The following is an 18,919-nucleotide window of genomic DNA, read 5'->3' as shown; positions in this document are numbered from 1 at the left end:
AGTAGATTAGCCACTTTAATATAGAATGCAAGGCGTTCGTTAGCGGTAATTGGGTCGAGTGTCGACCTGTTTTTTGAAGAGTCATAGTGGAACCACGTGGGAGTGTGTTTTTGTTTACGTTTGACGGGTTACCCTTTAAACTGGATGCATACATATTCATGTCCGTATTCCCAAAGGGCAGTTGTTGCAGAGCACATGAAACCGCTCAAGTCTCAACGCCCCTCTTAGCAATCAAGGGGTTAAAAAAAAAGGAATTTTCGATATATTGCTGATAATCTATCGCCCACAACACAATTGAACCCATCTTCCACAGTCGGCTCATACCCCACAGGAAAGGGGTGGTGGAATTCTTAACCCGCCACCAATCGGGAGAGGTATTTTTGTTCCGCTCGGCACTACCTCAAGATACCGGATGGCAAAGTGCCTTCCGTGCGTATAAACCAGGGCCCAATTCTCGAAGCTACAAGTTACAATTTACAAGTGGTAGTCAATGTCTAATATGACAAGTTGGAAAGAGACTTCCGCTTGTATCTTTCAGTTTTGAGAAATGGGCCCCAGGGGTCATCAAATGACGGACCGCGATCTGGGGATCTATTAATTTATAAATTAAGTTAAGCGGTGTACTAACATTTCTTTTTTCCTGTTTTTTGTAAGCCTTTATATCTATCTATCTATTTTTTTATTGCGGACTGCGTTTTGTTGTGGTACCATCCGAAACTGGCCGTGATGTTCGACGATTCAGACCCGAAGAAACTAATTGGTGACTACTGAACTCAGTCTAGCTTGACTATCTAGTAGTCGGTATACAACCATATAGGGCAAGAAATTCATGTATAGACTAGAAAGGTAGGCGATAAAGAACTTAATATGTCTATGGACTCCGCTGAATGTAACTTTATCACAGTTCTTGCGTTGAGTATACAACGAACAAGATCGAACTTTAGTTATCTAAGGACTTCAAGGAAAGTGTTAACGCTCAACTTATGTCATGTGCTTGTTGTGAGGGTAATTCCCAGTATTAATCACTATTTACAGTCCCGAAATGCAAAACAAATAAAACAGAAAATTAAGAAGAGGTAAACAACAAGCAGTCTTATCACTACAATATTTATATTGCGCTTCTTAACATCTACTGGGAATATCCCATGACGACCGAGCGCGTTACTTTTACAGCGGAAATAGATCCACTTGATAAAACGCACTTGAATGCAGTATGCATCTGTGCTCAAAAACGGGGTTAGTTAAATTTTTATGAAAACTCAAGAATTATGCTAGATGAGTGAAAAAAGATACAACTTAGAAATATACAACTACAGTACATTTACAGTGGGCATCGAGGAAGGTGATGACGTCACCTTGATGCATTTCGCGCCGAGGAGACGCGTTCGGATGAAATCGGAGCATCTCTCTGTCCTTGACAGGTGGTTCGGTAGTCAGGGTGGCAAGTGTCGTCAAGGTGTGTCAGCCAATGAGAAGCTAGAAGACTACATCTTCTAGCTTCTCATTGGCTGTTAATAGAAGTGTATAACTTACCAGTGCATTCACAGTGGGCATCGAGGAAGGTGATGACGTCACCCTTGACGTGTTTCGCGCCGAGCAGACGCGCTCGGATGAGACCGGACCGTTTCTCCGTTCTGAACAGATGCGTCGGTACCGGCAGTGTCTTTATGTAGTCTTCCAGTTTCTTGCCGAGATGTTCTGCGTGAATAAGCAATATATGAGTGAAAAATACAAGGACTTAACCCTTAAATGCATATTGTTGCCATTTGGTTACAATGCATGTATTTTTTAATAAACTAGCCAAAATATAAGCTGGACTTTTTTATTTATTTTTCTTAGATCTGTATCATCATCCAGTTTTTTTTTACACTTTTCCGCCATTTTCTCTTAAATGGTTGGAAATAATGTTTTTATTTAAGAAAAAATGGCGGAAAAGTGTGAAAAAACTGGATGATGGTGATTTTTAGTACATGATTCAGGCAGATTTTTTCAGAGTTAGTAACTATTTTATGTTTAATCATTTTATCATAGGGGTTTCTCAAATAGTGTACCTTTTTAATAGTAGTAAAAGTTTTCTTATAAATTTTAGTAGTACTTAATTATATATTTATATAAGTAAGATTTAGCCTATTTTAACACTGATTTAGTATTAAAATCGATGTTAAATATTTTTTTATTATTTTTCCTAGAGTCAGAAAACCATTGTCTATCACATTATTAATTTTTAGTTAAAAGAAAAAAATCATGCATTTAAGGGTTAAGTCATTAAAGTGCGTTCAGATCTGGGAGACACTTTGCAAATGCGTGATTTTACGAAAGACAAGCAGTTAGCGCATTTAATATTCATGATCTCATAATTTTTTAAAGAGCGCGTGGTGCGTGTTAGTAGAATATTAGCCAGGAGACCAACGAACATCCAAAGACTTAATCTCACTCAATAGGAAAGGGCGACATATGGACAAATAGTGCAAAAAACAAAGTGATTTGCATTTATCCTAATCTGGATCTATGACACTAAAAACATTTAAGTAATATCTAGTAAATTATGACCCGCGGCTATGACAAATATGCTTTCTCAAACAGTCACTTTTTTGTTTGTTTTGTAAACAATGAAAGAACAAACAAGTGACTTATTATTACACGAAACGTAACTTATGAACGAGTTCCGGCAACACTGAATAAGTAATGAAATAAGTGCTCCGTTACCAAAGTTTTACCGAGCACTAAAGTTTTATATTTCATACAAAGTAAATCCATATAAAAATTTACGGGGCTAGATTATTTCAATTGTGTTCCTGTCTCATCACAGATACAGACAAATTCATCATTATCATATCCCAGTCATTTAAGTCGGAGCAGCATGTCTTCCTCTGTCATACTTCCATCGTCCTACAGTGATCGGAACTATGGGAGTAAAACGTTACCAAAACTTGCTAAGTGGACATTACAGAGTTCTTGCAGCCATAAAATATTAATATCCTTGGAATATGAGTAAAGTATTGGAAATCTTGGATTCAGCTATAGATTTAAATTTAACACTGATCTGAAAATAATAATTTCGGTTTTTTTGTTAAAGTTTTACTCCCATAGTTCCGATCACTGGTCATCTTAGATCAGATCAGATACAGACGAATTAATATTAGCAAAATCAGGATTGTAAAGCGTTTATAAAGCCTTGAATGTACCTTTCTCGCTAGCATCATCGACTAGAATGATTTCCTTGAGCAGCGGCCTCGGCGAACGATTGATCGTACTCCAGATGGTTCTGATGAGAGTAGTCCAAGCTTCGTTGTGGAATACTATAACCACGCTGGTGGTCGGGAGAAGCGCTGGGTAACCCTTCTCTTTGCATCTGTGGAATTATTTGTAAAGTTAGAAACAAGCTAGCCCTGGCTAGCTCTCGTGGAGGAGTTAAGGCGTAGAAAAGATGCCAATCTTTTACTCTCTGCAACGTACCTATCTTCTTCTGTCTTACGGCCCAACCACGACATTGGTCTAAGCGCGACAGCGGTGCTACAGAGACCGTTGCGTTTCGTTCGTTATGAAACGTTCATTGGCATCTTTCCTACGCAGCCAGGTAATTATAATAGTGTTATTTGTCTACGTGACCATTATTTGTATCTCAACCGCGTGGTAATAAAAATGACACTCATCTCGTGAATAACAGGCTTACTGAGATGATAAGCCAGACCGGTCGTCAAACTAAGGTAAGCTTCTACCTACTTGTAGAACTAGGTATTTAATTTAACAATATTTGTCTTCGGCGATTTACATGAGCGCCGTGCCGTGTTTGCATAATTTGCATTATCCTAGAGAGAATAAACTGTGCCCAACCTCCATCTTGTTATACATTTTCATATTATCTCCTCTCAAGTATCAAATTTATTTAACAACTATAAAGTTTGTGTTTTCTTTAATTTCGTTCTTAAATTGTTGTTAGGCCTTTAAAACTTGTTGTTAGGTTCTTAGGGGTTTAAAAATTACATTAGTTACGATAGGGTGTGCAAACCGGTTAACCGGTTAACCGAAAAACCGGTTAACCGAGACTTTTTGGCCTCTGTTAAAAACCGGTTTTTATAGTCTAACCGGTTAATAACCGAAACTGTATTTATTTCTCAAAATTTGCAAAATTAGCCATAAAAAGGTTCAAAAATACGTAATTATTTAATGTTTTGTATTAATAAAGATTTATTAATTACTTTTCATTGACAACATTATTATCTGTAATGATTTTATTTTAAAAATTAGTCCCGAGTCTACTCAATTATACTTTTTAATACAATAGAGTAGAGTCCGGTTAGTTTATTACGACGACTCCGCATAGACCTAACGTCCAACCTCTTACAACGACATAAGCACAGGTATTTATTTGGTTTTCGTATGTGATAGTATTAAAGTACATCCGTTTATTACGACTCCTATTTTAACGACCAGCCGCTTTTTACGACACATTTTACACAGAATCCGTCTGGTTGCAACGACGAGCGAGAACGTTTTTAGTTTTACTAGTAAATTGAGGAAAAAAGCAACTTCCACCCGAGCACGGCCCCCTGTCTTGCCTACAACAAGTAGCAAGATTACATTGTGGCCATGTAACTTTTTGGAGTGTTGCTTTTAAAAATTTAACAATTTGTTCGCCTCGGGTCTAATCTTATAAGCTAAATAGAACCCAATTTGTATTTTTCGATTGCGTATAAACTAGCTTTACTTACAAATGATGAGCGAGCACGCAAACTAAAAATGACTTTTTCTAACTAAACTAGTCACAATAAAATAAGGTATTAAAATACTATGATAATAATACCCTGTAAATAAACCTATTGATTGAAATGTTTTAGTAATAGATATGTAGATATTATTTTTAATAAAAAGAAATGAAATTCGTTTTGTACGACATCTGGTTAGTACGACGTAATATCAGCTGTCCCTTGAGCGTCGTTGTAACCGGAGTCTACCGTATATTTTAAACTATATTTTTTAAAAGAAAGGTAAAATGGAGATCTTGGTTTTCTTACATCAATTGTTTTTATTACTAGGGGCTCTGGGAGCTGTAGACCTTCGCCACATGCCTAGAAAACGCAAAACTGACGTCACATTCAAACCACACAAGCCTTTTTTTGCAATTTCCTCATTTTACAAAATTTCCAAAAACTGGATAAAAATGATGTTCATCGTGCAAGTAATACCTGCTACGATATCATCAACATCAGAATTCCTAAAGGTAATGGTAATTATTGCGTAGTACAGCCATTTACTAAAAATCCTCAAAACCGGTTAATAACCGGTTAACCGGTTTTGAAGGAAAAGTCTCGGTTATTAACCGGTTTTTTAAGTTAACCGGTTTTTGCAAACCCTAGTGTATTGTAGTTACCTCTCTCTCTATCACTCTTTCGTATTGACGTGACAGAGCCATTTGCGTATCGTTCGCCACGAAGCGTCAAGTCAACGATTGTACGTTTGACTATAGGCACTAGTAATCTTTAAGCCTTTGGTAACCTGTGGGCCACTGTAATATGTATATAAAATTGTATTTTTTATCGCTCTTATATCCATTATTTCCATTCTTCGCGTGCCGTAAAACTTCAAACGGCGTCTAAAACCATCCACCCGGCTAAACATAACCATTGTTTGAACGACAAAAGTTTGTCAACACAGTAATTTTTCATTAACCTAAAGTCCTCGCGATACTAAAGTTGCCTTGCAAGTTTAATGGAGTTGAAGTCGTTAACACTTCATTGTCTGAAGTTACCCGGTTTTGGTACGCGGAAGCTCAGGGTACGTACAGTCGCCATCAGATATATAAGAGCGCCCGAGGTACTCAAAAATATCTGAACACGCCTCTAACGCCTAGGCAATAGAGGCGTGTTCAGATATTTTTGAGTACCTCGGGCGCTCTTATATATCTGATGGCGACTATACTACGTAGCCAAATGCGCAAACGCTTACTATAATATCGTTGAGCTATCTCCATCGCTCTTCCGTAATTGGCGCGACAGAGCCAGACGGCGTTTCGATCGGCATCTAGCGTCAAAGATTGTCATTTCGACTAGGCCGGCAGTATCCCTTTCGTCGCTATGCTATTTCTGAGCTGACCAAAATGACACTGGATAATTATACATATATGTATATCCAATTATCCATATATGTCCCGAACCACTTTTTAAAAGTTACAGGTTATCTTAATGGGCTGAAGAGTGTTTTTTCAGAAGCTAGCCACCCAACAAGAATAACAATGGGCCGAAAATAGATGTCCTTTGAGGTGTCGTACGAGTTTCTCTTTCATTGAATTATATCTAAAGCTGCTTTTAAATGTTCCTTGTACTAACAAAATACATATAAGTGATATAGTAATTTTGGACCGTTTTAGAATGCTCTTTAACTATACTAGCCAGAGAGTTTTTAAGTGAAGGAGAATTTATCAACTTTACTCATTTTTCTCTGTCCTTAAACTAGGGTTGCCAACCGTACTATATAATATAGTACTGTACTATATTTTGGCCCAGCGTACTATATTCTATATGAAGCATATATAGTACGCAAAAGTACTATATTTTTGGGGTCCATGCCAGTGGCGAATTTACACTAGGGCAGGGGCGGCTCACTCTGCGATTCTATCGCCGCGCTACAAGTACATGCTGGCGGCCGCGAGTTCGCGGCCTAATCAGGGGTGGCGCGCGTTCTCACGGAACGCACGTTCGCACTTTCTATTGTTACTTTACGTCGCGAGTTTTTTAAAAGTTTTATATGCGATTTCCGCGTGTGAATGGCTAATGGTGCTTAGTTAAATAGACATCATGAATAAAATAGGACATCTTACACAGATCTACTATTGATTAAGTCCTACGGAAAAGTGTAATAAGGCTTGTGTTGTGATGTTGGGACTTAAACAAAAATATGTAAATACTATATATAGAGGTATATAACTAGAAAGTACCCAAGACTGGAATATAATAGCATAACATTTCACCTGAGTATTGATTCGTTTTAATCCATAGGCAACCCTATCGTCCGACGCTGCGCACGTGCGGCTCGTTTCTTTGTTAGAATTTTGTAGGCATTTAAAAGGCGGCATTTCGTGAACATCAAAGCAGTGGGCCTTCTGTACTTGTACTATTATATATTCTGTGACTAGGGTCAAACCGCCAGGAGCGGCGTTTCGATAATGAAAACAATTTCGCGCTCGCTCCGCTCGCGCTTTTATTCATATTTAACCTTCACTGTACATTTCATTACTTCGTTCTGACCTGCAAATATTGCAGTTACGTATAAAGCCACCGTTGTTTGCAAACATTTGTATTTTTTCCATGATATATTAAATAACGACATTTCTTAAGGGGATTCTCTACTCCGATGAGCTTCGATTTGAATCCATTGGTATTATGAATATTACGATAGTTTCTAAAGCATATCATATTAACAGAATCGTCTTTAAACAAACTAGCATCCCATAATTAGGTACCTATTTACTTCACAGCTCATTGATTTTGTGATATTTAGCATCAAAGTTGAACTATTTTAGGACCGAAGCTGGTTCTTTGGTCAAAATTTTTGCCTTAATTAGTTTAAAATTAAAATCGCTTTTGCATTTTTATAAAAGTCTAGATTTCATTGAAGTAAAAATGTTTTTAAAACAATGTCAAATTTCATAAAAAATATAAGTACTTATAATATGCGTATTCTTTTTTTAAATATGGGTCTTGTAAAAAAAGTAAGTAGGTAACTATTGAAATTAAAAGAATATTAATAGATCCGTAAGTAAAAATTGCATACCTGTCAATAAATTTAGAAAGTGATAGAAGACTCAATATTGCATATTTTTGGAAATACGCCATATATATTGTTGGTGTTCAATAAAACATTTGGTACATTACATACAATAAACAACTAGTTATATATTACGCTAAATAAAACATTCGACAACATGAAAGTTTGCTTTTTAAAAAAGGCCAAATGTTAAGTTGGTAAATGTGAGCTTGGCAAATAAAACAATAAGTTGGGAAATGAACATTCGGTGGAATAAAATTGCGCGAAACGTGAGTTGGGGAGTGATATTCGGCCATACAACTTTCGACGATACTTAAATAAGAGAACCAATTCAACACAAAACTTGTCAAAAATCGATGAAAACCGAATGGAGCCCCTTAGAGTGGACAGAAAGAACGATCTCTACGACTTGGTTATCGATTATGTGTACCGTACTATATTTTATTTCGGTGTACTATATTTTTGAGATGGAATTTTCTAAAATACTATATTTCCCTAAAAAAAGTTGGCAACCCTACCTTAAACTGAAAAAACAAAACTTTCGATTTTTCTGTTTATAAAAAGTCTTAGGTTTAGAGTGCGCTTTTGTCACAGTAGATAGTTTTTTTCTATCTCACGCGCACGTACAAATTAAAAAAGTCCATAGTAAAACGTGTTTTCTGGCACGGCACCTTTTCTTCTTTAGGTCAAGAACAACAAAAAAAAAGTAGGCATCGGAAGAAAGTACTTTCAGAAAAATTGGGAAATATAAACGACATGTTTAGCTTTTACTAATAGGCCACCTAATAATATGGTATCAGCGAATACTAAAAGTCTAAATTCATAATGCTGATGTCCTTCTACTTTGCATAAGTTCTAAAACTGCTGAATGGCAATTTTATGTATGGCACTGAAAGTAGAATAGTTTCATGTGCTTTGCCTACCCCTTATAGGCATACAGACTTGAGTATATATACATATATATTGATACAAACGAATCTATATAAAACTAGGAAAATGTAAAGAGTGTTACGAAATGCGACGGTTTTAACACATACACTACAACAAACAACTAAAGGAAATTTATTTCCGCACTAAACGTGAGTTTAAAAAGAAACAAAAATCCCAACGTAAACGTGCGAGAATATTAAAAGAGACTCATCTTTATTAGGTGTAGGGTGTAATGGCGCCTCGTATGCGGCAAACGACATATTTATGGTAAAACAGGGGAAATGAACTCGCGATGCAAATATATTTGGACGTGAGGAGAATCGACCATGTGTGCAACAGGGTGACTGAGTATAGAAGAACTGGAGTATTGTGCTATAATCGATTCTTTAAAACTCTAAGATCTCTGTTTTTAGATGGCAAAACTAAAAGCAATCCCTTGCGTTGTGGATATATTTTACACAAAATACTCGTCTGAAGTTCGATATTCTCTTAGTGATAATAATATTAACGTTAAGAGAATATCAAAGACAATCTATTAGGAACGAAACCTATAAAGAATAAGTATTTTTGTCTAGAAAGTGCTAATTTCGTTAATTTAACTACTGACGGCTATATTTATACTGTAATTTTTAAACAAACCTATGAATTATTAACATATGGCAGTTTATGCAATTAGCTTCGTCTAATTTCACTTTTTTACGACTGTAAAATAATACTTTTTCCTCAAAAATATAGAAAAGTAATACTGGACTAAGAATTCTTACTATGTACAATTTTCTCTGGTACTTTAGCTTGTCTAGCTAATTAAAAAAGCTACTGTAATAGACCATAATTCAGTTTTACTACCATAAATCTCTCAAGTACGCATTCGTATCATGCTTTTAGACTTAAGAGAGTTGAAATAGTTGCGTTCTTCAGAATGTTTATTATTATGTGTTTGCTGAGAGTTCTGAGCCTATAATAGTCAATCAGTTTTGTGAAAATTAGGGTAGAAGGGGATCCTCTTAATGAACCGGCAGGAGGAAGGGGACTACCGGTTCTCCATACAAACATAGTCCCTATATTTTACCTAAATAACCTGGGCAAAGCAACCAAAGTGACATTACTGATGTGTAGTTGATAATGATAACCACATTTACTAAAAATTCATATACAGAAAAGGTGAAAAGGAATATGTTGGTAGGAAAGGGCGGTTTTGGGGCAGTCATGCAATTTCGTCGAAAGTATAGAAATATTTAGATTTTGAGAAAAACTTGGCTCAAGAATATATTTAGAGGGACCGGACGAGAACGGCCCTGTCAGCCTGTCAGTTATTGTTAGTGACAACGGCAGTCACTTTTTATTTTATTTTATCTGACATGCTGACTTCATACTGAACTGATATTCAGTGAGGCCGATAGGGCACTATCATAGAAATATGATCATAAGGCAACATGCCGTCCTTTTTCTTCACGTTGGGAGAAAAGGGATAGTGTATTTTCGGCCTAAGACCCTTTAGAAAATAAATTTTGTGAAAGCAAATTTCAAAGATCAAAATGATATTGAAACAAAAAATCGCAAACTTCATGAATAGAACAAAGTGACACTTTAAGTTCTCGCGCTTTATTACCCGAACGCGATTAATTAACATTATTTTTACCTTTTTTCCCAAAAGGTAAAAATAATGTTAATTAATCGCGTTCGACCTGTGTGTGACTTTAAATATGAGAACAAAGTGACATGTGTTAAAATGTCAAATATTAATATTAGCGCCATCTAGCCGAGCGTCCCCCAAAGGTGTAACGCCATCTAGGTCAGCGTACCTTTTTCTTTATGGCTTTGAGGTACAGTCAACAACACAGCTGTGTATACAGACAAAGTGCCAAAAATATGTATACAGAACTTTATTACCTGTACATAAAGGTGTGTATACATAATTTTGGCACTTTGTCTGTATACACAGCTGTGTTGTTGACTGTACGTTTTTTCTTAGACTTTATCCGTCTATACGGAGTTACATATGTCTGTTGATGCAGGTAAGTTGTAATTAATACCGGGTTTGAAAAGTCTACTTACAGAAATGAATTGACCTACGTTGAGAACTCTTTAACTCCATAAAAAGAGACTGTTTTGTTGACAGAAACTCATAATTATAGTGTTCAATTACTTCAATTGCGTCATTTGATTCAAATTGATTCAAAGTTTCATCATCAAATTGCAAATGTTGCAAGTGAGAAACAAACCGTTGTCACAAAAGCAATTTAACCCGCATCGTTGTGATAAAGTTACGATTTGCGTGAGTCGAGTCAAATACCTGAAGTCGTACAAATCATATGTGTTATCATAAAAGATCGATTATTTCTGGCATGACACTCAACCAATATGAATTGTTAGCTGCAGACGCTGCAGTTGTCATGGTAAAGTAATGACACAATGATCTTGTGGCCCGTTTTTAAGGTTCCGAGGAAAAAAATAGAATGGTTTCCAAGTCTGTACGTATGTGAAAAAGAGACAAGAGGCACACATGAACAGGGTTACCAGATATTAGATTTTTTGTCATGAATGAAATATGGAGGTTGAGTAAAAACGTGTCTCGTGTGAGTCATTTTCCGCGGGATAGCGATGTACGCCAGTATTTTTAATTAATTCTTACGCTACAAGAAAGGACGTGGTGATTGATGTGGTTTACGAGAATTATCGTTATCGAAATGAAAGTACCTGCACGCGTAAACGGCCTGTTTACAGTTACACACTGATTTAGTGTTTGATACTAGTTCATACCTATATTTAAGTACTCGCGTTTAATGGCAAATATATGGTAAGACTAGGGTTGCAAAAAAACGGTTTTTTTTCTGGCTTAAAAAAAACATGAAAAAAAAAACAGTTTTTTTCTGGAGTATGTTTTTTTTCTAAAGGTCGAAATCTCAGAATTTGCAAAACAGTTAATAAGTATTATACGGTTTTGTAGACTTTATTTTAACTATTAAACGAATTTAATTTAATAACTTTAATTTCTGGTTTTATAAAAGTAACATTTACACAATCTGTAGTTAGTAGTTGTCGCTATTTACTGTTAACTATTTACTGGCAACACCACCGCCTCTCCACGCTCCACGCCGCATCAGGGATTCCCCAATAAACGTTTGCATACTGAATGTTTATCGAATTAAACTGTACATTATTTTTATTGAATTGTTACAAATCACGAAAAACCGTTACTGTCGTATTATTTATTCATCTGAAAAAAAAAACATATTTAGAAAAAAAAACCATGCTGCTTGGTTTTTTTTCATGTTTTTTTTTTTCATAATTCTGAAAAAAAAAAAACATTTGGTGTTTTTTCTATTTGCAACCCTAGGTAAGACTCAATATAAGTACTGTGTTCTTTATTGAGAAGATCAATGTGTTGTACAGTCGACTACAAAGAAATGTATCCACTTTTTCACCTTATTGCATTGTAATCTCTTTGTAGTCGACTTCTCGTTGTTTCAATATCGCAGTGACATATAAATTATATTTGACATAGGTAGTCTGTTGTGTTATAGATAGATAGAGATAGATAGAATACTCTTTATTGGCACACCTCAGCAAAAGATACAGTGGAGACAAAACAAATGATTATAAATAGAGGCAGACAACAGGCGGTCTTATCGCTAAAGAGCGATCTCTACCAGACAACCTTTGGGTAGTGGAAATAACAAACATAATCAAAAAGAGTAGGTGCCTCGAAATAAAAATCATAATTATTCTAATGTCCAACACACAAATTGAATAAACATACACAAATAAGAGAATATAAATAGACTTACATGAACACTTACGTGTTATGAATTACGTGTTATTTATTAGTGGACGAAAATTTTTTTAAGGAAAAACAGGCTAATAAATACTTCAATCTGATAACGTGATGTACGTTATCAGATTGAAGTATTTATTAGCCTGTTTTTCCTTAAAAAAATTTTGCTAATATTATATATGCTAATATTGCTAATTCATGAATGCAGTTTTAGATTTATCGTCAAGAAAATACAAACAACTATATTTATGGCTGCCCTTTTTTGACAGGTCGTAACCAATATAACACTTTAGCAAAAAAATATACCATACCAAAAGGGTTCATCAAATAATTATAAAATTTTGCCTGAGTTCACACAAACGTTTTTCTTTATGAGGTAGTAGGCAAACGAGCAGACAAGTCTGATGGTAAGCGAACACCGCCACCTGTGACCTGCCGCAACCGAAACACCAGAAGGATTGGTTGGTAGCTGGCCTTTAAGATGTACAGTCGCCATCAGAAATATCGGAGCGGTCAAGGTGCTCACAAATATCTGAACACACTTCTATTGTCAAGGCAATAAGGCGTGTTCAGATATTTTTGCACGCCCCGGCCGCTCAGATATATCTGATGGTGACTGTACGCTCTTTTCTTGAAGGTTCGAAGGTACCGATCGGTTCGGAAATAGCGGAAACGGCAGTTCATTCCACAATGACATACTCGCCAGCGACAGCAAACTGGATATGTTCTCGATACGGATATTACGAGCACGGAGTCGCAATTCCTTGCAATCAACGCCCGTCACTTGGAGTCTATCACTACTCCAAGTTCGATCCACTTGTGAGTACTATTTTATGTACCGCCACACTATTCTATATTAAAAGTACCATGTTTATACCCTCCTGTGTGTGTATCATGTTTATACCCTCCTGTAGGCCTAGCACATGATTGCCGCGGGAGTATGTCGCCGCGAGATATATCACACGTCTTCTTCTATCTGTATTAATGTCATAAGGACGGGTAGTTTATCTCGCGGCGACATACTCTCGTGGCAATCATGTGCTAACCCTGCTGTACGATTGACATGTTCAGCTAGGCTGTTAATGTTAATTTAAGGAATAAATAAATAAATAATTTTTTTAACGTCCCGTGAACTTGCCTTACTTTCGTGGAGTGACGGCTATTACCATGGTATCATACCCGATTAAATGATTTATGATAGTTACTTACTTCTCAAACCGGACGTCCGTAAGCGATCGATTAAGTGAGATCATGTCGCTAGCCATCAAGTTGAACTGGTTTTCCTGGAACTTTTCCAGCATAAGCTTCTCTTGTTCGATGGGGATGTTCACCGGTTTACCTGCAACAAAATTATTAAATTAGTGTGTTAATAATGCACAGATTGCCTAGTCTTTCAAAGATTGCATAAACCCACAGATATAGGAAGGAAGGTTATACTCTTGGGTCGACATGTTCGTTTTTCGTCACGTTCCTAAATGATGCTTTCATCAGCCCTCCTTTATTTGTCACGATCGTCCATGGTCTTTCTCAATTACGGTCAATTTCGTTGTTAATTTTTATCTTAATCCGTCTCGTTCTTTACTCGTCATAATCTTCTTTCGCAAGTCTATGTTTTTCGTGTTATTTCGTAGTCTTAGGTCGGTACTAACTTAGGATAATGACCAAATACGAAATGACGAAAAACGATTGAGTCGAAATAAGGAAAAGGCTAAAGAAAAGAACTCATTATGGTTATGGTCAAAGACGATAATGACTGCAGACTAAGTTGATGAATGAAGAATGGCAGACGAGAATCGGACAAATTGGCTACTTGCATCCTAGTCAAATCAGCTTCTTTTTAAGAACTGTCAAAACGAATTTGAACGACTTGCTAACATGGAATTTATATGAAACCGAATTGAGTGACGTCACGGTCAACTCACAGTAACTTTATATATTTCTACTTGACTTATTAAATAGAAATTGGATTTAGAAATAACTTCTGTCCATGTTTTTCTTATAATTATCTGATGCTTAACTACAGTCAAGTTCCCTATTTAGGAACGTGACGAAAAACGAACGTGTCAACCCAAGAGTATACCGAAAAAAGGAGTTCGGACACACTGAGAGAAATTTGGATTGTGAATTTAACAAGTTCGACTTGTTGCGGTTTATCCGTTTGAATCAGCCAAACGTATGTTTAAAATAATATGTGTCAGGTTGTTTTTATAAAATCGACTTGTTGATTCAAATGACAAGTAGCTTGTTGTTTGAACCAAAGAGCACGTAGGCGCTATTTTAACCAAAAAACTTGTTGAACGAACATGAAAACTGGTTGTATTTTTTCTCAGTGCATGCCGGGAGATTTGTATTGAATACACCTGTCGCAAGTTCTTGAACCCACACACTTGTAAATGGATGCTCCTATTGCGCAAACACGCGCATCATTTCCATAAATGACAATCGTTGACGCTAGACGCCGATCGAAACAGTCTGGCTCTGTCGCGCGATAACGAAATGATCGTGAACGTTTGACTACGTAACCTCGGAATCGTGTCATCGCGCACGTACACAATGACAACTGTATGCTCAATGAGCTAAAAACTGCGACATGTCCGCCGCGCCGGCTGGCCTGTCCATGCACTCTCTAGTATGTATTCTATTCTATCTTATTCTGATGCTAACGTTAATAAATCTCATTTCTTTTCGTTTCGTGCCATTACGTAGTATTAAGTTACGGTGTTTGATCGATTGGTTAAATTAATTCATTGTACGAGTACCTAAGTAGTGCACAGTCTAATTAAACTCGCATGCGAGTTCTCGATTCGTCTATCTGAGCTCTTAAGGTAAGTAATTTTTAATTTTCAACCAATCAGTGTACACGAAGGTACCTGTTATATTTTTATAAAATTACTATATTACTTTGCTCATGAATGTATAATTTAATTTTTATTACATTGAACATTTACTTCTTATAAAACCATATTATTTCTCACCTTGTTACGGCATAAAACTTATCGAAACGAAGCGATTATAATCTAAAGTACTTTCTTATGTAAAACACGCGTATCGAATCGAATGAATATGGATATTTGCTCTATAAAATGCTCCTTATATAAACTCATGAAGCGTAATAGTTTTTGTAGCTAATTACAGAAACAACATAAATTAATTGTTATATTCTTGGTCAAAACGCACTAAGGGATGCATGATGATGGGAAGAATGATGACAATAAATTGCAGAAAACGCTATGACACATTACAATTGATCCATTCCAATTGATTTATACTCTAAATAGGAAGTAATACGGTTAATTTTTACACGAACAAATATTTCAATTCACGTCCCGCACATCCACGTCAATCCACTCCTCTCCACGCTAAGCCACTTTTCGTCTCGCCCTGCCCGTGGAAAACTACCATCAGAGTTAATTTATACTTTAACTCGGAAGCAATACAGTTCATTTTTACACGAACAAATATCTCAATGAAAGTCCCGCACATCCCAGTCAATCTTTACTATTTCCACCGAAGATGCGCTGGGCGAGAATTGAAAATATGCCATACAAATTTCAATTCCCTCCCCGCTCTGCCCATTCACGCCCTGCCGGTGGAAAACCACCTTGAGAAGTTCCCAATACCCATTAGAGCTAGAGTGCGATGCTAGAGTGGAGACTACAGCCCTCTCATTCGTGACAGCAGTAGTGGGAGATATTGTATATGCACAATTATTGATTTATTTTTTTATTTTACAATTGGTCCAATAACAATCTTGGCTAGGTGCATTTTGAACTGCATGGATTAACTATATATGGAGTCAAATCAAAACACTGATTATAAAAACTGACAAAATGTCTTCTAAAGGGTCGGCAAGGTAACACTTCCATACGGTAACACGTCCATTGGGCTACGGTAACTGCTTGCCATCGTGTGGTATTCAAAAAGTGACATTACCTGGTTTGGGCTTATCACTAAGTTAATGGCAACCGTTACATTAAAGTACTAGAGGAAAAACTTGAAATCGATTCGTTTCCAATTCCAATAGATACTTATCTGCAGATCTAATGGTTCCGTAACTGTTCGATCTAATAAGGTAATAAGCAAAACAGTAAGATGATAATCGGATCGGTTTACTATTCCACATGCTATATTTTACCGTACCGTCCGAGTTTCGATGAAACAGCATTATTGTCTGACCGTCTTATAGCTTATAGGTGATATTTGTAAGACAGTTCTGTGGACGGTGGTCAGATGATTTATTCCTCTGATCACTACTGCACTAATGTATGTACTGTTACCAGAATAGAATATAGGTAGTCAGTTGCTGAAGACCCTATGAGAAAAAACTTGAGTTGGTTTGCAATTCTGCTTGAGCTTTATGAGTAGGTAAGTACCTATTTGAATTATAAGATTAATAACCTTGCAATGTAAATTATATTGTACAAAACTTTGTTCACGAATCACTTATAAGATCTTGTTTTTATAATGTAATATCGAATTTATTGCTAAAAACACCACATCGTTATTTCGCGTTGACTGAACTGTACAACGTCATATTCAATATTTTATGGCACGTGAATAATAAGCTTATGATCAGCAGATAGTGACATATGATATAACAGATAATTACTATGGCAGTAAAAACCGGAAATTGCGGAAATGGCTATTACCATCATTTGCTACCGTTAAAACACATAAAACGTACGCCACTGGAATAAAGTAAAAAAAAATAAAGAAATAAAGTAAATGTTGTGCCAATGTGCACGTGCCTTATAAATGCATAGTCAGACCAGGTTAAATTAACAGCAATTTTGATTGCCCAGACCCAGGCCAAGTGTTAAAAACCGGCCAAGAGCGTGTCGGGCCACGCTCAGTGTAGGGTTCCGTAGTTTTCCGTATTTTTCTCAAAAACTACTGAACTTATCAAGTTCAAAACAATTTTCCTAGAAGTCTTTATAAAGTTCTACTTTTGTGATTTTTTTCATATTTTTTAAACATACGGTTCAAAAGTTAGAGGGGGGGGGACGCACTTTTTTTTCCTTTAGGAGCGATTATTTCCGAAAATACTAATATTATCAAAAAACCATCTTAGTAAACCCTTATTCATTTTTAAATACCTATCCAACAATATATCACACGTTGGGGTTGGAATGAAAAAAAATATCAGCCCCCACTTTACATGTAGGGGGGGTACCCTAATAAAACATTTTTTTCCAGTTTTTATTTTTGCACTTTGTTGGCGTGATTGAAATACATATTGGTACCAAATTTCAGCTTTCTAGTGCTAACGGTTACTGAGATTATCCGCGGACGGACGGACGGACGGACGGACGGACAGACAGACATGGCGAAACTATAAGGGTTCCTAGTTGACTACGGAACCCTAAAAAGTTAATGTCGTTAGAATTACCACCACTTATTACCTACCAACACTTGCGCAAGTCTGTCTTTGCCATATCAAAATCGTTGCAAACCTAAATATTGATAGAAATTCCAAACGGTCCATTCGTTCGAGAACTAGCGTTAAGTAGGCATACTCGCTTAAGATATTTACATAAATTACAAGTCTGTAGACATAGCTGGGCATTAACTCGTTAATCCGTTAATCGTTAATTAACGAAGTTAACATTTCGATTAACGGATTAACTTTTAAGTTAACTTTAAAAAATGTTAACGGATTCGTTAACTTCCGTTAAATTTCATCGAGTCCGTTAATCGTTAATCCAGCACCCCAAGCGGCTCACTGCGCCGCGAAAACCACGTTCTTACTGCTACTGTAAAAGCCCGTAGTACGGCAAAACCTAGGTTTTATCGGTAAAAGCAGATCCGTCGGTTATAAACAGTCTAAAGACCAATTGGCGACTTTGGATCACTTATTCGAGATCTTCTAAATCTTATTAGGCGTGCTAGATCGATCACTAACCTGGGAATAGAGTGCAATCATCAGGCATGACAGACAAATCGCGCAACCGACGCATCGAGTTAGAGGCCGGCGCGGGCCTTAGATTACTCTACCAAGTTATCGTGGCCCACAGCATCGAGTTGTCATCTCAAATCTCAATCTGAAGAACCGGCGCACCACGATCGCGACCGCATGAATGATCCTATAATTACCAATCCGAAGTAAAACGTAGGATTTAGCCAACCAACAGCGGTAAAAGCCCGAAGAGACCGTATTTATTACATTTCGGTTTTTTACCGATTGGCGTCACAGGTTTCAATGGTTTTTGGTGGATACTTAGTAAATAGAAATACATAATACCTACAGTGGAGTCCTATTTTTATGACGTGTTAACGGATTATCGATTAACTTTAACTTCCGTTAAATCTACCGAAATGTATCGCTTTAACGATTAACGAAGTTAACTTTTTAAGTAACGGATTAACGATTATCGAAGTTAACTATTTGATTAACGGTGCCCAGCTATGTCTGTAGAAAGGGTGCCCTCTATTTCGCCTATCATTAATTCG

The 18,919-nt window shown here is 36.6% G+C and overlaps 1 protein-coding gene across 1 annotated transcript in view; it reads right to left on the bottom strand.

Moving 5' to 3' along the window:
• The window catches only part of LOC125231358 (polypeptide N-acetylgalactosaminyltransferase 5), a 78,403-nt gene that overhangs the window by 42,370 nt on the left and 17,114 nt on the right, over positions 1-18,919 (bottom strand). The window contains 3 exon segments of the mRNA XM_048136804.1: positions 1,530-1,698; positions 3,186-3,352; positions 13,679-13,808. Coding sequence (XP_047992761.1) covers positions 1,530-1,698; positions 3,186-3,352; positions 13,679-13,808 — 466 coding nt within the window.

This window comes from Leguminivora glycinivorella, chromosome 11 (assembly GCF_023078275.1).
Source record: "Leguminivora glycinivorella isolate SPB_JAAS2020 chromosome 11, LegGlyc_1.1, whole genome shotgun sequence".
NCBI classification, from domain to species: Eukaryota; Metazoa; Arthropoda; class Insecta; order Lepidoptera; family Tortricidae; genus Leguminivora; species Leguminivora glycinivorella.
The sequence above is the reverse complement of the archived record's forward strand: the minus strand, read 5'-3'. Positions and strand labels throughout refer to the sequence as shown.